At 50.1% G+C, this 22723-nt stretch overlaps 4 protein-coding genes across 4 annotated transcripts in view; 2 read left to right on the top strand and 2 right to left on the bottom strand.

Moving 5' to 3' along the window:
- The window catches only part of MAP2K4 (mitogen-activated protein kinase kinase 4), a 61255-nt gene extending 57333 nt beyond the window's left edge, over window positions 1-3922 (bottom strand). The window contains exon 1 of the mRNA XM_054278796.1: window positions 3799-3922. Within this exon, the coding sequence (XP_054134771.1) occupies window positions 3799-3892 (94 nt within the window). The 5' untranslated portion in view covers window positions 3893-3922. The remainder of the gene's footprint in view (window positions 1-3798) is intronic.
- Window positions 3923-9386: 5464 nt separating this feature from the next.
- Window positions 9387-13987, top strand: TMEM220 (transmembrane protein 220). Its single transcript, XM_054278895.1, has 6 exons — window positions 9387-9458; window positions 9563-9592; window positions 10411-10471; window positions 11516-11639; window positions 12455-12514; window positions 13552-13987. The coding sequence occupies exons 1-6, from the start codon at window positions 9387-9389 to the stop codon at window positions 13682-13684; spliced, it is 480 nt and encodes a 159-aa protein (XP_054134870.1). The 3' UTR covers window positions 13685-13987.
- A 1079-nt stretch (window positions 13988-15066) lies between these two features.
- On the bottom strand, window positions 15067-17385 carry ADPRM (ADP-ribose/CDP-alcohol diphosphatase, manganese dependent). Its single transcript, XM_054278829.1, has 3 exons — window positions 16827-17385; window positions 16246-16362; window positions 15067-15396 (listed from the first exon to the last, which is right to left on the bottom strand). The coding sequence occupies exons 1-3, from the start codon at window positions 17377-17379 to the stop codon at window positions 15110-15112; spliced, it is 957 nt and encodes a 318-aa protein (XP_054134804.1). The 5' UTR covers window positions 17380-17385; the 3' UTR covers window positions 15067-15109.
- A 39-nt stretch (window positions 17386-17424) lies between these two features.
- LOC128938505 (protein SCO1 homolog, mitochondrial) lies at window positions 17425-20864 on the top strand. Its single transcript, XM_054278793.1, has 6 exons — window positions 17425-17586; window positions 17685-17775; window positions 18687-18884; window positions 19096-19188; window positions 19302-19417; window positions 20495-20864. Exons 1-6 carry the CDS (start codon window positions 17425-17427, stop codon window positions 20621-20623), a joined length of 789 nt encoding a protein of 262 aa, XP_054134768.1. The 3' UTR covers window positions 20624-20864.
- The last annotated feature ends 1859 nt before the right edge of the window (window positions 20865-22723 follow it).

The following is a 22723-nucleotide window of genomic DNA, read 5'->3' as shown; positions in this document are numbered from 1 at the left end:
TCACCCACCTTCAGTAAACCACTGATGTTATGAATGGCACCCAAGGGTAAGAGAGGGACTCTAGTTCATCTCCTCATGCACTCAGACGCCTCCTAACAACCTCCCTATCCAGGCTCCCTGCCTCATACCCACAAAGGACACTCTCACCAGAGACACACCTCCTCTGATTTTTATGCTAAAATAGCTGGAGTTAGATGAAGAGGACAAAGACATCAGTGAGGGAGCAAATGGGACCACACACATGAAGGGAACTGAGAATCCCAAATTCTGGTCAGGAATTCCCACCCAACACATTTCAGCCACGATGTACACTCTGAGAAGACACACACAGTAGCTCTGCTTTGCTTTTTAACGACACCAGAGCACACCAGGCAGTGAGAGTGAGTATTTGGAGAAGTCCATGTTGCCTCCAGTCCTCCTGAGTGCCCAATGCAGCTGAGCTGATTCCATAACCATCAGTTATAAGTGGTTCCAGTTCCTCTTTGGCACTGTAGTTAGGATGAGTGACTCCACAGGTTTTAATTAGAATCAAAATTCTCCCTATGCCTTGGAATAAACTACATTTCTAGATTTCATACCACCTTTCTTCAAATTATCATTTTCTGAGTAATGTTAGCAGTAATGACTATTACTAATTTTGGCAATGAGAGAAACACAAAATTGCTCCAATTACAATTTGGATACTGGTTTTTCCTTAAATCACTGTCAAAGGCATGCTACTTCCCACAGAATCTGTTTCCTCCACAAAACATCCAGGACACTAAATACTCAGGACTGTTCCTGAACTCTAACATTACACATGAGTAAGAACAACTTCACCATCCATCACCAGCATTGGACAAACTTCATTTAGTGTGCACGCAACAGACATTTAAAAAATTATGGAATAGAATCTATTTTAATACTCAGAATTTCAGCTCTCCTTTGTCACCATGAACACAACACCATTGCACTGGCCAGGGGATTCTTTGGAAAGAAAAAAGGTCCAGGTCCTTTGGCATGGGCAGCTGATCCAGGTAGCCAAGAGAAGACATGAGAGTGAAGCTGGGACATGCAGAATAAGGGTGAATAATAACAAGGCCTGAAGCAACCCCTTGCTTGGTCACCAGCCTTGAAAGCCATGGCTGCACAGTGAGCCCAGCACAAGGGCAGTGTCCCTTCACTTCTGCATTGTCACCTGGAAGCCTTCAGCCTGTGTGAATCAAAAATCCTGTAGGATACAGAATTAAAACCAAAACTGGGTGGCCTGCAGAGACCTTCTGGATCTGCTGCCCTTGCCCTGGACATCAATGTGATGGGCCTTGATTTCTCTGAAGACTCCTCCCCTGCACCATCATCCTCCCAACTCTTCCCTACTCCCAGGCCTGACAGCGGACACTCCTTATAAAACTGCCAGCCTTGACACCAACACAGAAACCTCCTGCAAGGGACTCTCACCTCAGGTGAGCTTGCCCAAGCACATGGCCTCTGGGCAAGGTCTCCAAAAGAAACAGAGCACTGTCCAGGGGAGCACTGTCACAGCCCTTTGGCACAGGAGTTTCCACCCTCTCCAACTCGCACCTCCTTCACAAAAGCAGTTGCACAAGCCAGGTCAGAGTGTTTGTAACTGAAAATTAACTGAGCAAAATTTTTTTTTAATATAATTACTTGTTTCCAGCTTAATGACTTCCCTGCTCCACCTTGTCATGCTGTTTAAGCCAATTAAATCAACACTGACACAGTCCTACCCAGCCTTCTCCCCACCCAGCAATGCATTCCTGCACCTCCCTTGCTCCAGTGCCTGCCCAGCCCCACCACAAGCACAAGCTGGGCTTCCCAACTGCAGAACTCTCGACACTTTTGTGGGGTTTTCTTTGTCCAGCTCAGCTTGCCTTGGCATCAGCAGGAACTCGTGTTGTGGGCAAGGGCACTGTGCTTCTTGGAGAGCAGCCAGAGCCGCCCCAGCAGCCTGCACACCACCTGCAGCCACATCCAGCCCCTTCCCATCCCACCCAGGTGCTGTGGCAGCACAGCTTCTCAGTTTCTTGCATGTTCCAGGAACCATCCCAGTCACAGCAGCAACCTGCTGCTCCAGAGCCCAGCCAGGATCCCACACACAGCTCCTCCTGGGACAGCTTCTTGCAAGAACCACCCCAGTCACAGCAAACTGCTGCTCCAGAGCCCAGCCAGGATCCCACATACAGCTCCTGCTGGGACACCTGAACACTCACCTGTTAGGGAAAGCCACCAGCACTTGGGCATCATCACACTAGCCCATGGTCCTGAATCCATACTTAAACAGCCACCCTAACCAGCTGCAACAGAACCAAGTGCCCTTCTTCCACTGGACACAGCATACAGATGCTGCATCACCGCAAGCTCACAGGGCATCACAGGTGCCAGGGTGCAAAACCAACTCTCAGCCTTGGAACATACAGGTGGTTCAGAGGAACAACTCAAATATGAGAAATGGGTCAGGTGGAAATACAATGGGCAACACTGAGGGGTTTAACTGTACTACAAGAATAAGGGCTTGTTCTTATTAAATCACAACTGTTTTAGCATATCATGGTAAAGTTTTTAATCCATGCATTTAATGCACAAAGCCTGGGATTCAGGTTCTTGAAAGATGCATAATACTACCTTGACAAGGCCCAAAACGTACCCAATCCTTCATGCAGGGGAAGCTACAAAGAGCCAAAATTCACCTTTTTACTCCAAATATACCAAGCTCTTCAGTTGAACCATCAGTTCTCTGCCCAAACAAGTCCCTACCAGTCTCAGCACAGTCCATACCAGGGCCAACACAGAATATGGCAAACAACAGTGACAAACATTATTTCACAACAGTATCAGCACTTCTGTCACAGAGAGAGCAACCTTTCCGTTTCCTGGTCCCAAAACAGGGTAAACTGCTTCTTTAATATTACCATCACTGTATTTAATTTAAACAAACAAACAAACAAACTAGTACTGTGCCACCTCAGCCTAATAAGGCCTAAAATCTTTTTCAGAGAGCACAGAGAACATTTCAGTGCCTTAACTTTAAAGGAGAAACTCAAAGGGTTTGCTGAGGCCTTTCTGAAAAACAAATATCCACCGTTTTTGCAAGGCTGCTCAACCATCAACAAGTGCCGGTGGAAACCAACACGACCCGCTGCAGCACTGTAAATTTCCATCGGAACGGAACGAAACTGAATGAAACTGAACGGCAAGTTCGCGCTGAACTGATTTCACTTAGACGTTCGTCTCGAGAGAAGCCCAGAGCGGAGGCGGAGGGCCGGGCTGGCCGGGGCAGTGCCGCGGTGCCGCAGCCCCGGCCCGGCCGCCCCGCGGGGCTCCTGCGGGCACGGGCCGCCCCCAGCGCACTTGGCTCCGGCCAGCGCCCCCGGGGATGCTGCTGCTGCTGCTGCAGCCGCGGCCTGCACCGCTCACCCCGAGCGGCCGCACAACGTTCCCCGCCGGGAGAGGCCGGAGCCGCGTCCAGCCCGGCCTTTGTCCCGGCGGCCGGGGCCGAGCTCCGGGCAGGCCCTGCGCCCCGGCAGCCCCGGCGAGCAGGGCCAGGGCCGCGCTTCCTCCCGCCGAGCGCGCCGGGCGCGGCCAGGCCGCCAGCGGGGCAGGCCCGGAGCGGGGCCGCCGGGGCCGGGCCGAGCCGAGCCGGGGCCGGGGATTCCCGCGGGCAGCGCCGCTGCACAGCCGCGGCCCAGCGCGGGGGGCGCGAACGGCAGCGCCCGGGGGTCCCCGCGGCCCGGGCAGGGCGAGACCTGCGGCGGCTCCGGCCCGGCACGGCCCGGCGCTGCCCGGGCCGGCGGTGCTTACCCTGCATGCTGCTGCTGCTGCTGCTGCCGGCGGCGCCCGGGCCGGGCCCGCTCCCGCTCCCCCCGGAGCCGCCGCTGGGGCTGGGAGTCGCCATTGTGCGCGGAGCGGGAGCAGCGGCGGCGGCGCTGCGCAGGGCCCTCCCCGGCAGGGCAGGACACACGGCCCCGCCGCCCGTCCGCCCCCGGCTGGGGCCGCGAAACCCCTCCCCGCCGGGGCCCCGCGCCTGCGGCACCGCTGCGGCGGGGCGGAGGCGGCGCTGCCTTCCGCGGGGGGACGGGGCATCCCCGGGTGGTGCTGCGGGTCCGCTCCCGCTCCCCCGGGCCGGGGGGCACCGCCCGCGGGGGACCCCGCACCGCGCTCGGCCCCGCCAGCCCCTCGGCCGGCGGTGCCCGGACATCTGCTGGCCTGTCTCGCATCCCCGCAGCCGACCCCAGCAGCTTTAGAGCATTTCTCATCTTCACCCTGGGGTTAGGGCTTCTCCCACACAGGCAGCCCCTTGCAAACTTCTCCCGACTCCTCGGGACCACAGGGCACAACTCCGTGCTGTGCTTCCCCGGACACCCAGGGCATCAGCCTCTTCCTGCCACCATCAGTTTCCCCCTCATTTGCTTTCTTCTCTTGGTCGCTGCTGTTCATGTCAGCACATGGTTTCTGACCATTCCTCCACACTCCTAGTCATAGGGGCAGCACATGCTGGGAATTAGAGCAGTGAAATTGCTGCCTCAATTTTGCTGTGGTCCCTCTCCAGCCTGCTGCATGACATAGGGGAGTCCCTTCACCTACAGGAGGCCTTGTGTCCTCATCTTTGTAGTAGAAACAATACTGACCCCTTTTATGAATGGAGATGGGCTGAGGAAAGAGCTGGATTAGAAGAATGAGGACTCTTTCCCTGCTTTCCATTGCCCAGGTCACCATGGAGGTGATAATACAGCCCTGAACACACATTGGAAGTGCCTCCAGGAACTGCAAACCATCACCCTTTGTGTTGAGTCCTGACACGAAAAACATTCCCTTCCCTAGTTCCGTATCTTTGCTTTCTCTTCCCTGTTTTGCTTAAGCCTTCTGTTCTGCATTAACCCCTGAGGGCAGGTTTAGGGCTGGCATCTTGCAGGCTTTGATGCAGAAACCCAGTACCTCCTGGCAAACACCAACTTCCACTTCTGCTGCGTGCCACCTACATGTGTTTGCTTACAATTAGCTAATGCCATACTTTTCCTTCACTGCAAATCTAGGAGGATCAACAATACCTGTTCTGACATGTTTGTGAAACCTTTCCTTAAAGACCTACAGTGATGGGGATTGTGCCATTCCCTAGCAATCTGTTCTGGCACACATCCTAACATGATCCAAAAGCCTAACTTCAGGGTTTTTTTTAAATTTCAAATCCTTTATATCCCGCCCTAATCACTATGGCCATAGCCTTCTTCAAAATGACCCCTTGGGCACTTGATGATGTGCAATGATGAACTGCAATGTTTCCCTTCTTGTCCTTGCCTCAGCTTTCTCTTCTACACATCAATTCATTTCCTTCAGCCTTTCTCCATGTTTCCTGAGCCTCTCAGCTTCCTCACTGACCTCCTTGGATTTTTTTCCTCTGTCCATGTGCATTTTTTGAAGTACAGCATCCCTAGCTAGGCATGCTATGCCAGCTTGCCTTGGAGGCTACAGCTCACATGCTCCAGGATGGCGTTTGCCTTTCCCATTGCTGGTGTTCAGTTTGCTCTCCAGTACACTGTAGACTCTTCTTTTTGGGGGGAGCAGGAGTGTTTTTTGTGTTGCTGGAGTTTTTTTTTTTTGAAAACTGCATCCACCCAGTTCCCTCACCTGAACCTATGTTGCTCACTGCTCATAAAAGTAATGCTGGGAGTTGTACCTGTTGAATATTGCCCTGTAGATTATACAGGCCATTTCTCCATCTGAATCCTTTTGTCTTTGCTGTCCTCAACAATCTGGAGTAATTAGCAGATTTAATAAGGCGATCATGGGTGTTAATCATCTAGGCTGTTAACTGAAGTAATTAAAAAGATCTGGCATCAGAACGGGCCCCTGCAAAAATCCTATGAATATGTCCTTCCATTTTGACAAACACTGATAATTAGCACTTGAGGTACAATGATCTCACCAGTTTTACACTCACCCTGCCCTTGTATCTTCTTAAGAAGGGGTCAGGACAGCCAATGTTAAAAATCTTCCTGAAGTCAATAGGTGTGACATCTGTTACTTATCACTTTATTCCTAAAACATTGTGCCACACCAGGACATGAGAGTGATCTGTCTGCATTTTTTCCTGGTGTGCCCTTCTCTTTGCAACCAGGACATCATCCTAGTTTATTCTGTACCATTTACATCATGCCCATATCTTATACTTCCCAACTATGTTATATGCATATGTATTCATATAACTCTACATGAGCACAGCTGTTATTTCAGTAGTCATTGGCCATCCCCACCAAGATGTCTGTTTAGTTCAGTTAGGCCATGGCTGGTGTATCTGGAGCAGTCCATACTCACTGCTCAGGGTAGCTATGACATACAGTGGCATTGTCATTCAACAACAAATATTACATATGAAACTCAACATTACAGGCTGTTCCCACCCAGAAATCAAATCTCCTTGAGGTACATATCATGTTTCCCTGTCCTTCTGCAATACTCACCTGGTGCACCCATGTCCTTGAGCAAAAAAAATCCCAGGGATGGGTTTGCCTTTGCTTCAGAAATGTGTCCTCTGAAGCTGGTTAATCAGGGAACACAGGGCTGCTCCCATTCTCAGGAAGGTGAGCCCCATCCTTCCCTGCTCCTGGCTCCTGACCCACCAGTTAAGGAAATAAACCCAGAGCCCTTTTGGCAATATCAGCTGTGCAACCATGCATTTATCTCCAGATGTCCCCATTGGAATTGCAGTCAGGGTTCTGCAGCCAAGAACTCACCAAAGGCCCTGAACCCTTCACCTGCCCACCCAGAGCCTTTTAATCACCTTTGAGCCAATCTGTGACCATTCAGGACACAAGAATGAGGGCCATTATGAAATGGGTCACTGTGATGGGTGACTGTGGCTATGGTGCAGTAAAATCTCTGGTAGAGGCTCCTGGGAAAATCCTGACTCTCAATATCACAGCTTGGCTGCAGGGCCCATCCCTGCTGCCTCTGCTCTTTACAGGTGGAGTTGCCTCAGTGAAGACGAACTCGGACTGCTCTGGGGTGAGTAGCAGATCCAGAGAGTCATAAAGAGAGAAGATGTTTTGTCTAATATCGAGGAACGAGTAGCTCGAGTTCCACTCAAGGATACTGAAGGTTCTTGGCCTCCCTCTCATGGGAGAAGTCAGTATTGCCTCCTGCCGACACAGCCTGCTGCATCCTGCAGCGGGTGCCGGAGGAAGTGCTCGCTCAGGATAGCTGGTAAAGCTTTAAACCTTTTCTTTGCGATAAGCACACCCAGCACTGAAAGACGTTTTTATTTCTAAGACGTGTTACAGCCTGATTGCTTTTGAATCCCATTTAGCTAAACTGGCCAGAGCATGATGCTAACATGAAGGTTGGGGATGTGATCCCTGTATGGGCCATCCACTCAAGAGCTGGACTCCGTGATCCTTATGGGTTCCTTCTAGCTCAGAATATTCTGTGACACTGTGAATTAGAGCAATAAAGAACACCACAGTTGCTAAACCAATCCCTCCTTCCAATCATATCCTCAGGAGAGACAGAGGTGCCTTTTGCCTTCCCTTGTTCTTGTGTCACTGAACTTTGGCCACTCACAGGATTGTCAAACCTTCCATGCCATGCCTCCCAAGTGCCCATAAGAAGCTGCTTTCTGCCAGGCCAGCCCTTCCTTCCCCTCAGCAGAGTCCTGTCCCACACCACACAGGGCCCTGGATGTGTCTGCCCAGACGTTCCTCTGCTTCCTTCCCAGTCTCCATCAGTTTCTCCCATCTGCTCTCTCTCCTCCCCTGACTGTGCAGCCCATGAGATGTCAAGGAGCAGCCCAGCCATGACAGAAACTAGGTGGGCTGTGCAAATTTGCACAATAGCTTGTGATCAGACAAATTAAAGATCCAAAGATTTGTCACAGATTAATTTTCATATTGAAGATCAGCTAGTATGGTTGGAAAAAACGGGCAGTGACTCAGTATTTTGTTTCCCACACAAAGAACTGGTGTGCCTGAAAAGCTTGGCTGCTTTTATTTTCCTATCATATTATGCTAATAATTATTATGCTAATGAAAGACATGCTCTTACATTCTTCTTACACTTTTATCAACACTGTTGCTTTTTAATCCATGACATTTTCATTTTCTAGCCCGAAATTACTTCCCCTCTGTTAGAAAATACATTCAAGAGCCTATCTTTGACCTGGAAACAAGGCATGAAGGTGATTTATTACTAGAGTTCTGCTTTTTTTGAGGTGAGGAGTAGGGACTCTCACAAAGACTACTCTTGCTTCTCTGTGGCTTTAAATGCAGTAATTTCATCTCTTGTAACCTGCTCAAGGAAAGACTCAGTTAAAAATAAGATGAGAATGAATCCTCTCCACAAATGTGAGCACGTTTACATGTCCTCCACACAACAATTCAGCAAGACCTGATTCTGTTGGGTGCCGAGGGAACTGTATGAAATTGGTGGGAGACATGATCTCACAGAGGCTTGGTTTTGGTAAATATCACATTTCTAAAGGACCCACTTTCAATTCATCACTTATTATCACTTTTCATCATAAATAATCAGCAAACAATGGCACAATGCTATTCTTCTGAGCAATATCCTTTTTGGTTCTCTAGACTGCACAAAATGACTGAATCTCTTAAACACAAAACTATTTCTGAACCATTACAAAAATCACAGAATGGTTTGGGTTGGAAGCTGTTTTAAAACCCATCTCATTTAGCCTCCTGCCATGGCAGGGACACCTCCCACTGTCCCAGGCTGCTCCAAGCTGCATCCAGCCTGGCCTTGGGCACTGCCCGGGCTGCTCTGGGCACCCTGTGCCAGGGCCTGCCCACCCAGGAAGTATCGCCGTGCTGCCCGGGATCGGGATCGGGGCCGGGATCGGGATCGGGAGCGGGATTGGGATCGGGATGGATATGGGGATGGGGATAGGGATAGGGATTGGGATCGGGATGGGGATGTTGATGGGGATCAGGGCCGCGATAGGGATGGGAATCGGGGATCAGGGCCGGGATGGGAATGGGGATGTTGATGGGGATCGGGGATGGGCGTCGGGGCCGGGATCGGGATCGGAATCGGGACTGGGGTCGGGATGGGGATGGGGATGGGAATTGGGGATGGGTAGGTATCAGGGCCGGGATCGGGATCGAGATCGAGATCAGTAGCAGGATCGGGGATCGGGAATCGGGGATGGGGACCGGGGCGGGGGATCGGGATCGGGATGGGGGATCGGGATCGGGATGGAGGATCGGGATCGGGATGGGGGATCGGGATCGGGATGGGGGATCGGGATCGGGATGGAGGATCGGGATCGGCCCCGGGATCGGGATCGGGGCCGTGGCCGTGGCCGGGATCAGGGCCGTGGCCCGCCCGCGTCCCGCCCCTCTCTCCGTCCCTCTGTCCGTCCCCTCTGTCCCGCCCCGGCCATGGCGGCGCGGCTCTGGCGGCTCTGCAATCTCCTCATGGCCGCCTTCTTCGGGCTGGCGGCCGCCGTGCAGGTGAGGCCGGGGCTCCCCTCCCGTCCCCTCCGCTCCCCTCCGGCGGAGCGCGGCCCCGCCAGGCCCGGGGGCTGCGGGGTCTCAGTGCGCGCCTCCCGCTGCAGGTGAACGACCCCGACGCGGGGCTGTGGACGGTGAGTACGGGCCGCCCTTCCCTTCCCGTCCCCTTCGGCACCTCCTGCCCGGAGGTCCCAGCCCCGCTCCGCTACCGCCCGTCCGATCCGGGGCTGCCGGAGGAAACGTCCCTGCTCCCAGCTGAGGAACGGGCAGAGCCGGGAAAGCGATGTCTGTACTGCAGCGACGGCTGTGAATCCCACCGTGCTTCCAGGATCTGCTTTATTTCACCCCAGATGTGCACCTCGCCCTGCAGAGCATCGCTTGCTGAGCAGAGCACCCCGAGCCGCTCCCGCTGCTCCTGCCCCGCTGTGCCCGTGGCCCTGGGCTCGCCTTGGGTCTCCAGCGGGAGCGTCCGAGGACTGGGAGCGAGCCCGCTCCGGTGCCCGCTCTGCCCCGGGCACGGAGCATTGCCTGGGCTGGGCACTGCGGGTGACAGGGACAGTTCTGTGTGTGCGACAGCAGCAGGGGCTGCCCTGTGTGCCCTGCGGTGTGTGAGCCCCGCTGACAGCGGCACCAAAGGGGACAAAACGCCCCAGCGCGGGTGGAGGGTCTGGGGAGGGTCAGGATTCAGGGAAGGGGCTCTGCAGTGCTTGGTCAGTATTCTGTAAGCCAGGAGCAGAGGAACAAGGGCTGCTGTGGGCTGATGGCCCGGGATTTTGAGTGGTGATGGTGAAGATGAGCACCAGCAGTGCCAGGGCATGCTGGAGGGCAAGGGACTGTGATCTGCTCTGTGCCTCTGACAAACTTCAAAGGGGAAAAGTGCTGCTGTGGCTGGGCACTTCTGTTTCCTGAGCTTGCTAAGTTTTAATACCGAGTAGATTTATGTCATTAACAGGTTGTCTACTTAGTGCCAGCTGCCCTGACACTGCTTGTCAGCATCAACCCTTCAATAACAGGTATGATACTGGTGTGCAAAACAGTCTCTGCTCGTATTTTGCCCTCAAAAGGTTGTAGTTTTGCTTTTTTTTCTTTTTAAATTGAGCCACAGATTAAAATCAGTCTGTGTAGAAACACATCCTACTATCTTCTGAGGGCAAAAAGCTGCAGGACCTATTTCCAGAGAAGCTGGTCGTTGCTTTAGTGCTGGTGGCTGGTCATGCTGCAGTGAGGAGAGGAGCCCAGCAGAAAGCCCAGCTGCTGGGGTGGGCCTGCCTTTGCACCCCAATTCCAGCTTAAAGCCTTCTAGAACACCTGGGAGCATGCTGTGAACCTGGCTCTGTGCTGACCTGTTTTTGTTTATCTACCTCGTGCAAAAGCAGCTGAGCTTTGCACAGTCCCATGAAAGTGCTAAAGGTCTTGTTCATTGCTAGGTATTGCAGCTGCCCCACAGGGCCATGGGCAGGAACATTCAAAGGCTGTGTTTCCAAGGGTGTGTGTTGTGGGGCCAAGAGCAGTTCAGAGGATCGTTCAGATCAGATTTGTTTCAAGTCTTCAGAACATAGTTAAGATTTTTGTTTTTAAGATTTTTGTATTTTAATTCAGTGGAAATAATTTTTAAAAAGCCACTTTATATACATAAAATATATTTATATAAAGTGACTGCATCTGTTCTGGATGAATACTTATGCGGAATAAACTAAAATCACACTTAAAAAAGAAAACCTTCAGGAGTGCATGGTATTCCACAAATTACACCATTGCAGTCTCTTGGCATTCTGGCCACCTTAAGCACATAAAGTAGCAGCATTCCTAAGTTCAGAACTCATGAGGCTTGAATATTGCTGGGGAGGTTTTGGCTGGTCAATAGAATCTGTATATTAAGGATTTCCTTGTGCCCAGATCTGTTGAAAATAAAGATTATAATAGCACAACTTCTGTAAAACTGCAGGTTTATGTAAATTCACCAAGGGGTATTTGCCATTCATGTCTGTGGAAGACCCAGATGGGTTTACTTCATTCTTCATGATTGTGGCTGACAGTCTTGGTTTTTTTTTCCCCAGACAACAGTGTTTGGAGGAACCTCTGTGACCTTCATTCTGCTGGCTGTGTTGTTGGGACCATTGCCTTGGCTTGCTCTTTGTTTGCTTATGCTCAAGGAAACATTTTTCATGAAGAGGAAGGCAGGTAAGCAGTGCGTTTTATGTGCCCCTGCCCAAATCCAGCTCATCAGGCCATCTCCTCCTGGTGTCACCTTCCAAAACTTTATTTCCTGGGCTGTTATAGTGCGAGCTGTTGGTCTAGAGGAATCAGATCAAAGAGGAGGGACCATAATGCTCCAAACCAGTGACTGCTTGGGCACAGGGAAGGGAACGTTGCCTCCCTGATTGTGGCAGTTTGATTTACTTGTCTGGCTTTCAAACACCAGGGCACAAGCACAGTGAAACAGCTTTGTGCTCTTTTCCTGGAGCTGAAGGAGTGGTAATCAATGTTTTAAAAACTCTTGAGGTGATACCAAATTCATGTTTATCTGGCATGGGCTGCTGAGTCCTCCAAGGGATTGAGGACAAGGGAGAATTTCTCACCTGGACATACAGGTGTGTAAAAAGTAGGTGCTTGTAAAGTACTGAAGTGAAGCCCTGGCAGCTACTTCTGTACCTAATCACAGAGTGGAAAACTGGCATGTTGCTTTGCTCTGTTTCAATGAGAGAAATGTGCCTGCTTTGCCTGTGTTAATTAGAGAAATGTGCTGTGGAATATAAATCCAGCAGTAGAACAAAACGTGGGGGCAGGAATTTCTGCAGCTGTTAAGCTGTCATGTCAATTTGTAGATTTGTGGTGTGAAGCAAAGTTACTCTGTAAATACCTTTATAATTCTAGTAAAATATGTTGAACTACTCCAAAGGAGCAGCCACTACTGTTTTGGAGGCAAAATTTGTATTGTAAGAACATAAACATCTGTTTGTATTATTTTCTGATCTGTTTTTTGTTTGGCTTTTTAGAGAATTGTTTGGTCTGGTGATTATTACAATATGGATGAGTCTTTGTCGCAGTTCAGCAAAGTAAGTTTTATTTTCTCTTTTTTTATAATGCATTCCAATGTTCACATTTAGTGACTAGCTCCTTGAAAACACACAGCTGATTTTGGCAGCTTCTTTTGCTGTTTCATGTCACCCTCTGAACCTTCCAGATGCCCAAGCAGTAGCAGCCTGGAGGATCTTGCACAGATAAATTTGGGGCAGGGGGGAATGTAAGTCTACATGAAGCACTTTTTCTGTCCCCCCGCCATAATAGGGGCATTTTCCCTTTGCTTCAGGTACATTTTTAAATTCCAACAAGTTTCTGTAGCCTGCATTGTCAGGAAATTCTTTGTGCTTCTGCAGTGAAAGACTGGTAACACATCCATAGGAGCCCCATTAAATTGGCAAAGGCTCTCTGCTCTTCCCAGCTGCAGGCAGATGTGAGTGTTATGTGGTGGCTGTAGCAGTGGGCAGGGACATCCTGGGCTGTCCCATCATGGTGTGGTCAGCATGACCCCTGTGGTCAGTGCTTGTCCCCTGTGCTGGCACTGCTGAGACACCTCCAGTCCTGGGGTCTGGTTTGACCACCTCACTTCAAAAAGGACTTTGAGGGACTGGAAGTGAAGGGAACAGAGTTGGGGAAGGGTCTGGAACACCAGGAGTCACCAAGGGAGCTGGGGTGGCTCAGTCTGCAGAAAAGGAAGCTCAGAGGGGATCTTTTCACTCTAAAGCTCCCTGACAGGAGGGTGCAGCCTGGTAGGGGTGAGGCTCTGCTTCCAGGGAACAGTGACAGGACCAGTTGAAACAGCCTCAAGCTGTGCCAGGGGAGGCTGAGATTAGATCCTAGGGAAAATTCCTTCACTGAAAGAGAGGTCAGACATTGGCACAGGCTGCCCAGGGAGGTGGTGGAGTCACCATTCCTTGGAAGTGTTCACAAAAAATCACTGGATGTGGCACTGCCCTGTAGAGTTTGGTGGGTGTGGTGGTATGCAAAGTTGGACCTGATGATCATGGAGGTCTTTTCCAGCCTCAAAGATTCAGTGATTTGAAGCAGCTCTGTTGGATTTGTTCTGTTACAGGAGTCCCCTGGGAGGAGCTCGTTTGGTTGCTGCAGTTGTTGTTGCCCTGTTCCCCTTTGTTTCGTGGCTGTACGTTTATGTGAACAAAGACGTGCGAGAGTCTTGGCCAACACACTGCAAAACTGTGATTTAATGGGATGGGAGAAAGTCTGCAGTGACTGTACTGACCTTATTTGCCTTTGGCTTTGGTGCTTAATGAAAGGTGGGTGTCAGTTTGATAGCACCCAAGAATGTCTGGCTGCTTCCAGCAGTGCCAGCTGAGATTTGGTAAAATGTTGAGGAACACTGTCAAATCTGAGTGGGGAATTCTTCTATGGAAACGAATTCACCTTGCTGCTTCTTACATTTTCCAAACACCATTGATCTAATGTCTGTTCTGATGGTATATTCAGGATATCTCTGTATCTCTAGATCACTCTCCAATCACCTCATATTTTGAGAACTATTCTGTAACATAAGGGACAAATAAAGCAAATAGTATTTTAATAAATGACTATTTACAGCCATAAAACTTTCAAAAATGTGCCTGGATAATCCATTTCAGACTTATTGGAAAATTGAGCAGTCTGTATTTTGTCCTGTGCTAAAATCATATGTAGAATATATCTGAAAAAATTATTTTTGCTATTATCTTTAACTGAAAGTCACTAGTTTTACTGAGTAATAAAAACTATTTTTTATAAGAAAACTCAATGAAAGCCTCCATATCATTTATTTTCTGGGAGATGCATATTCAAGCCTGTCACAGCAGATGTGGGCACTGTTCCAATTAATTCTGCTGCTCAGCTAATTTTTCTTGGAAAGCAGGACCCACACATTAGCCCTGCAGCAGCAACCACGTCCCACTGTTCATCCTGGAGAAGGAAGCACAGGTGGATAAAATGGACTCAGGATCTGGCTGGGACAGAGCCAGGACAGCTCCAGGTGTAACACACAACACTTTTATTTAGATGGGTGTCAGAGCTCACTCTCAGCACTGCTGCAGGTGATCCCAGCTGTGCACACACAGCACAGCCTGAGCATCTGCAGCGTTCCATGGTGCAGCACAGATGGTCTCAGCTTTCTCTGAGGATTACTTTAGTCTTTTAAAGCAAACTTGGAAGACTGAATTAGGCTACAGGCTGGATATATTCTGCCAGACATGAGACCTCACTGTAATGTTCACAGAAAATAAATAAATAGAGATGTGGATGGGCAGGTACAACTCTGCATGCTTTAATGCTCACTGAGAGAACAGCACTAGGGCTTTTTTTGAGCAATATTTGTTATATGGTTTGCATCTTTTCACAGTAGCAGTCCAGTCTGGATTGGGTGTTGGAATTCAACATTCTGCATTCCAGTATATTAATTTAAATTACTGTCCTTCTCTATTCTCCAAAAAGAAGTCAGGTGCTCTCTTACAGAAATACAGTTTCTAAAATTCTGTATCCAAGAGAAGAACGCCTGAGCTAAAGCAATAAGGATCAGCCATGCAGGGCTTTCTAAAAGCAAACAGCTGAATCTCCTCCGTTTTCATCCAAGTCCTTCCTGCAGAAGAACAGTGTCTTTGCCTGGTATTTCAGAAGTGCATAAGTCTGTCGGGAATTCTGCCCCTTCCCTTCAGCACCATTTTATCTTCATAGACATGAACAGTTGCAAAGGCGTTGCTGTCGGGGGGGGTCTCGATGAGCCCCTCCAGGGTGAGGTGATGAACTCCGTGCAGGTCCTGGCAGTAGGCGCCATCATGCAGGTGCCCTGCGAGCACACAGACCACACACCTGTGTGTGTGTATCACTGACAGGGCAGCCTCGTAATTCCAGGCCAGGCAAACCCCATTGGAAGCACAGGGATGGATGGGCACGTGAGCTGCAGTCCAGAGGGGAAGAAATAAAGAGAGTTAAACTGTAATAAATCTGCCTCATTGATGGGAAGTTCAGCCATCTCACTGAGTGTGGCATTCATATTTTATGAAAAATCCCTTCACCCAGGATTTTCTCCTGGGAAGCTTAGAAGCCTCAGAGAAAAATTACAACAACAATTATCTCATTTGCTTCTCCTCTGTTTTGCTCCTTTGAAATGTGTTTGGAGATTGTTTACCCACAGGTGGTTGTTTCGTTAGTTTCATGTGAATTGTTTTGACTTATTGGCCAATCAGGGCGAAGCTGTGTCAAAAATCTGGAAGGAGTCACGAGTTTTCATTATTATCTTTTTAGCCTTCTGTAAGTATCCTTTCTGCATTCTTTAGTATAGTTTAGTTTAGTATTCTTTTATATAATATAACATCATAAAATAATAAATTAGCCTTCTGAGAACATGGAGTCAGATTCCTTCATTCCTCCTGCAACGGGACACCCCGCAAATACAATAACTGAGTACAGAAAACTCACCCCCAGAGTGAGGTGTGGTTGCTATTCTGCTGTTTCATGGGTTCCATCTGTACCTCACCAGACCAGCTGCATGTTTTCTGCAGCTAACATACACAGGCTAGCTAACCTTTTTTTCCTTGTATTTCCATGGGAGTTGTGCTGGTTTGGCTTTAATTGATATTTGGCAAGAAGGGAAGAAACCACCCACAGAAATGAGTGAGAGGAGCTGCTGAGAGCTTCCTCTGTACACCCTCCATCAAATATAGGGATTGGAACTAGACTAGCTTTAACCACCCTTCCAACACAAACCCTTCTGATTGTCTATTTATCCCCCTCCATATCTACCTACCCATAACTATAACTTTTTCTTGGTTTTCATCAGAGAACTTGAGGACTTCATCAAACCAGTCCAGCTGGGCTTGGCTAAATCCTCCATTAAATGCTACAAAATGAGGTTCTTTGAGGCCTGCAATGAATAAGAAGAAGGTTAGGCACAAATGCATACACCTCCCTTGGTTCCTCTATTTGCCTTATGCAAATCTGCTGATGGTTGGTTTACTCTCAGAACCTTTGGGGATTTTTGCACTCCCTGGATCAGAACTCCATCACCCTTGCAAAAAGAAGATTATTCGTTAGTGGTTTTGGGAGTTTGGGTCACAGTACCCAAACAGGGTTTCCACTGTTGGGTTTCCCCCTGGCGTGGGGCAGGGTGGGCACGACTCGGTGCCCTGCACCAGCCGCCTCACCGGTACTGCAGGGCACAGAGCACAGCACCAGGCTACAGGGGAGCATCTCCTGGCCCGGCACTGACGGCAGGGAGTGGGCAGCAAAGAGGCACATCCTTGTGAGCCCCGGGCATCCCGCTGTCAGCACCGGCAGCTCCGGACAGCGAAGCTTCGGCCGCCCGCGCCCCTGCCAAGCCGGAGGTACCTTCGGGGTTGTTGAGATCATCGTTGGTGTTCTTCTCCCGCAGCACCCGCAGGGACTCCTGGTAGCGGGGGCTGCCGGGGTCCCTGCCCAGGGTGCTGGTGTCGTAGCTGTCGAGCACGACGAGGCGGAGCCGCGGGGCCAGGCTGCAGTGATACGCGTGGCACTCCCTGTCCGCGGGCCCGTCCGAGCCCCCCGCGGGCCGGCTGTACAGTCCGGTGTGCACCAACCGCGCCCGGCTGAAGTTGTAGAGCTCGTGGTTGCCCCACGCGTGGTGCACGGGCACCGAGAGCTGCCCCAGCACGTCCAGCACCTGCTGCAAGGCGCTCTCGGCCTCGCCGCGCCGGGCGTTCTGCCCGTCGATGCTGTCGCCCAGTTGCAGCACGAAGTTTATCGGCGGGCTCTCGGCTGCCCACTCCCACACCGCCTCCCGCAGCAAGCGCAGGCTGTGCCGGTAGTAGCGCCGCCGGCAGCCGCAGAAGTCGTACCCGTCCTCCGCGTCGGCGAACTGGATGTCAGCTATGACCCCGAAGGCGAGGCGCGGCGCAGCCTGCATGGCGGCCTCGGGCGGGCCGGAAGGGGCGGCGCGGCCGGCGGGAACATGGCGGGGGCGACGCGGCTGTGGCGGCTGCGGGCGGGCGCGGGGCTGTGGCCGCTGCCGGGCCCGGCCGTGCGGGGCTGGGCGGTGCTGCCCGCACCCCGCAGCCGCCCGCTGTCAGAGCTGCCGCCAGGCCGCGGGCCGCGGGCGGGCGCGCAGAAGCGGGTGAGTGAGTGAGGGAAGGACGGACGGAGGGAGCGCGGGCCGGGTCGGGTCGAGCCGCTCCGTGCCCCGATCAGTCACCAAACCCTTGTCCCCCGCAGCTCGTGTCGTGGCGGTCGCTGGCGGCCACCGTGGTGCTGGGCGGGGGGCTGCTGGCCGGCATGAAGCTGATGAAGCGGCAGAAGGAGGAGAGTGAGTGCGGGGTGCGGGAGGAGCGCCGGGGTGTTGGATTGCTCTGTTTCCCTTTTGTCCATGGTAGATCCTGTGGGCTGGGGTCCATAGCTAGCCGGATTGGACACGATCAGCCCGTCCAGGCATGGATTCTTACACCAGGGGTGGCGCGTTTCGTGTTCACATGAAGGGTTTGTTGGTTTTGCGTTCAGATGTATTTTACCTGCCTGGGCATCGTCACTGTACTGCTTTCCACATGGCCGCTCTGTGCCTGGGTTTACGGAAGTGCCGCATAAAAATTTCAAAAATTAAAAGCGATTAAAGTTCAGCGTTTTAAAATTCCTAGGATGGAATAGTTGTGTTTGGCCTGTCTGTGTTTATGGAAGTACTGCAGAAAAATTTCAAAAATTAAAAGCGATTCAAGGTTCGTCATTTTAAAGCTCCTAGGTTGGAATAGTTGTGTTTGGCTGCACACTGTGCCAGCCTGCGCAGCGCAGACACGGAGCTGGGTGTTGTGGGCTCGCCCATGAGCTTTGCCCTCTCTTGCAGCAACTGCCCACACATTCCCTTTTTATGCATTTACAGTTGAAAACAGAGATATTGCAACTTTTAGGGTATTGTTCAGTTTTCAATGGATGCTGGTTTTGCTGTTTCACAGCAGGCCAGGTATCTTGTCTTTATTTTTTCCCTTTTTAAACAAAAATGCAGTTGGGTAACAATGAAAGATAATATATTGTTTCAAAGGAATTTAGTGATAGATTTGATTTTGTCCAAAAGGAACGCTTTCTGGAAGGCACGTGCATGTTGGGTGTTAGTGCATGACAGGCATTGGTGGATCTTGACATGACCCTGAGCAGTGTCTGACTCAGCTTGCCCGGGAAGCATTGTGCCTTGTGGCGTGGCTGTGTTTGATTCCCACTTGTGTTTTGTAGAACTGGAAAAGGAACGAAACCGAGGCATTGGGAAGCCACTGCTGGGAGGGCCCTTCTCCCTCGTCAGCCACGAGGGACAGCCCAGGACCAGCAAGGACTACATTGGCCAGTGGGTGCTGATCTACTTTGGCTTCACTCACTGCCCTGACATCTGCCCTGATGAGCTGGAGAAAATGATTGCAGTGGTAGATGAAATTGGTAAGGGAGTTCAGGGTCTGGAAGCACAGACACAGAGCATTGCATCTCATGGCACTTGCTTCCTTCACAAATTACATAAATAAAACTGCACAAAATGTTTTAGTCATTGGGGTGGGCTTGGATTGATGTTACATGGCTATGAGCTTGTTTGAAGGAAGATGAGAGATGATACTTAGTTTTCTAAAATAAATAATAACTGTTAACATCACAGATCGAATTCCATCTTTGCCTAATCTGACCCCACTCTTCATCACCATCGATCCTGAGAGGGACAACCAAGAAGCCATTGCCAGATATGTCAAAGGTATTCCTGCTTTCTTCCTCTGTGTCTCATAGCATGTAGTGCAGAGCACTAAAAAGGAGTCTCTTGAAGGGATTATTTTCACCAAAATGTGTAAATGTCTTCTTTCCATCTAGAATTTTCTCCCAAGCTGGTGGGATTGACTGGTAGCAAGGCCCAGATTGACCAAGTGGCTAAAGCATACCGTGTATACTACAGCGAAGGGCCCAAGGATGAGGACAACGATTACATAGTGAGTAAAAGCAGCCTTTGCTTGCTGAAACACTGTGGATAAGAGCAGCATGTGCATTTTAAAACCAGCTGTTGGATCTTTACTGAAGTTCCATGTGCAGTGATATGTTCACCTGTCAGAAACACAATGCCCTCCTACAAGCTCAGCACCTTACCAAAGTGTGTTCTAAACAAGCCCAGAAATGCAGACAGTAGCACAGGGACTAACAAGCCTGGCAATGGTTGGATTTCTTTCTGATCTGTAACATTTGACTGCCTCTTTTCCTATGTGCTCCAAAGTTGCTGTGATTTCTCATTTCTAATGCAGCTGAACTCAGAGCATGACTATTTCAGTCCTGAGCAATCATGGCTTCCAGCACCAGAACTCTGTGTCTTTGCTGAGAAGGATGTTGTCACGATTAGGTGCAGAGAGCACTTTCAGTGTAATTTAAATAAATTTGCAGTGGAGTTAACTTTGATATAAATCCAATTTTGATATAAATCCGGGATGTGCCTGGGTGAGGCTGCTTCAGTGCGCCGGCAGGGGGCGCCCGTGGCCCGCATGTCCCTATATCCCACTGCCGGTCCCGATCCCAAATCCCAATCCCACATTTCCCTGTATCCCTCTGCCTGCCCGATCCCAAATCCCAATCCCGCATTTCCCTATATCCCACTGCCGGTCCCGATCCCAAATCCCAATCCCGCATTTCCCTGTATCCCACTGCCTGCCCGATCCCAAATCCCAATCCCGCATTTCCCTATATCCCACTGCCGGTCCCGATCCCAAATCCCAATCCTGCACTTCCCTGTATCCCTCTGCCGGTCCCAATCCCGCATTTCCCTGTATCCCACTGCCTGCCCGATCCCAATCCCGCATTTCCCTGTATTCCGCTGCCAGTCCCGATCCCCAATCCCAATCCCGCATTTCCCTGTATCCCAATGCCAGTCCCGATCCCAAATCCCAATCCTGCATTTCCCTGTAGCCCCGCTCCTGATCTCCCTGTATCCCACTGCCTGCCCCGATCCCAATCCCTGATTTCCCCTCTGAGCTGGTGCTGTGTGCTGTTGTGCTCTCTGACCACGCTGTGCTCTCCTGCAGGTGGATCACACAATAATCATGTACCTCCTCGGCCCCGATGGTGACTTTGTGGACTACTATGGCCAGAGTAAGAAGAGTACTGAGATTTCATCTTCTATTGCTGCACACATGAGAAAATACAGATCCTAAAGCAGAAGGTCCTCAAAGATTGCTGTGAATGTCACCTGTGGGTTTGGCTGTGATTGGACACTGGAGTTAAAGCAGAAGCACACAAGTGTAACATCCCATCAAGCAAGTCTCCTTCCAAATAAGAAAGGTTATCCATGTTTCTGCAAATTCCCATTACCAAAAATCTCTACAGAGCCTTCCCCATGGATACAATTTCCAACAAGATCTTGGGTACAGAATAAAATTTGGGACTTGTCTGAAACAGTACTGGGAGCAAAGGATGGAAAGCACTTTTTACTTGAAAAGAACATGTGTGTTGCTGGGAAAATACTGCTGGTAAAAAAAAAAATTGCTGGTCTGGCAAGGACAGCAGCCACTGCAGGAGCATTGCTTGATGCAAAGCCATTGCTGAATGGGGCCATGGCATTCTCAGAGGAGCTCTGCCCTCTGGCTTCTCTGCACTGTTTTGCCTTCTAGGAGAGGCAGCTGCACTATTAGAGGCAGGGGAGCCTTAAGAGTGCTTCTTTATCCAGGTTGAGAAGGTGAAGAGCACTGAAAGCACCAGCTGCTGCCACATGGGACCAGCCCTGTAGCAAGCCCATTCTTTTCATCTGAATGCAGAAATGAGATGTATTTTTCTGATGGTCTTTCCAGGTGAACGCTGTTCACTTATAAGGAAAAGAGAATTGGGATGCAAATGGCTTTTTTTTTCTGGTGCAAATGATGGTATGTGTAGTTGCTCTGATTGTGCTATGGGAGTGGGGAGGATGAATGGGGGCTGTGTCCATGCACAGGGCTTGCAATCAGATACATTTTATGCAGTGCAGCATTTGAAAATAAAGATTGATTTGTATAAGAAATATATCTTTTTGTTTCCTTAGGTTTGACTAAAATGTCATCATAACTTTGTATCCTGGTCAAACTTCATATTCTTGCTCTGCTTTGCTTTTTAGAAAGCAGTATTTATTTCCAGTCATGCACATCAGGAGCTGAATGTGCTTTTTAAAGCTGAACCTCAGAGAAGGGCCCACAGGAGACAAACCAGAGCAGTTCTTGGTGTGAGTTCCAGAGGGTCTTGCACTGAGCACAGATGTTCCTGCAGGTAGCACTGGTGTTCTCCTGAGTGTGGGGTTGGAAGAGAACTTTCCCATCCAAGGGAAGGTGCAAAGCCTGTGGAAAATTTCTGTCTTTGCAAAATTGTGAAAACCAGTAAATTTCACCTGTTTCAGAGCAGTGACATCTCTCATGAATTTTTGCATCTATTGCATTCTTGCTCTCCTCAATGGGTTTCACATTCAGGTCTGTATTTATTTGATCCCTTGTGATTTGTTTGTGCTTGTGGAGTCCTCAGGGCCTTTCTCTGCCCCATCTCTTACCAACCTGTGGCTGTGCCCTGCACAACAGCCTTTGTGTGCCTTTCTCAAGGTCTCTGCTGTCACATCAGGCTTGTATTTTAAATACAACAGCAGCAGTTTTTTATGGCCAAATACCTTTTCTGCACAGAGGACAGTCTGGACAACCATGACTGTATAAAGCAATGGTAAGTGAAAATAAATCAGTTAGAAGCACCTGCTCAGAAGAAAGAATTGGTGTTAGAGCTGAGCCAAGTTAAAGCAGAATTTGGACAAGGCAAACCTCAGTCCTGAGGCTTTGCAAAATCAGCACATGACCTGGGAAGAGTCACCTGTTACACTGATTTCTCTAAAGCTCATTTGCAGCTGACCACGGAGACAAATACAGGATTCCTGGCTTCTCCCAAATGTTTTGGCAGCTCTGTTGTGTCCTTTACCTTGTTTTTCTGTGCCCTGAAAGGCAGAACCAGCTGACCCAGGAAGATTATGGCAGACTGGGGGGAGTGTGGCAAAGGCCCAGGAAGATTTCAGATGGAGTGACATGTCCCTTGCCTCATGGCAGTGGGAGCAACTGATGTCCTGCTTTTGTCAGCCTCCCAATTTGACCATGCCCATCACTTTTCCCTTGGCTTTTCCATGGGGAAACTTTCTTTGGAAGTGAGGAGTTTTATTTTTGTTGTGGTTGGTTGTGGGGTTTTGTTTTTCTTTGACATTTGTTTTTTTCTTTATTTGGAGTTTTGTTTGTTTATTAACAACCAAAAAGTGTTGT

This window comes from Melozone crissalis, unplaced genomic scaffold (assembly GCF_028551555.1).
Source record: "Melozone crissalis strain CALT ecotype California unplaced genomic scaffold, PUWL_Pcris_2 ptg000026l_1, whole genome shotgun sequence".
In the NCBI taxonomy this organism is placed as follows: domain Eukaryota; kingdom Metazoa; phylum Chordata; class Aves; order Passeriformes; family Passerellidae; genus Melozone; species Melozone crissalis.
This window is presented reverse-complemented; position numbering and strand designations above follow the sequence as displayed.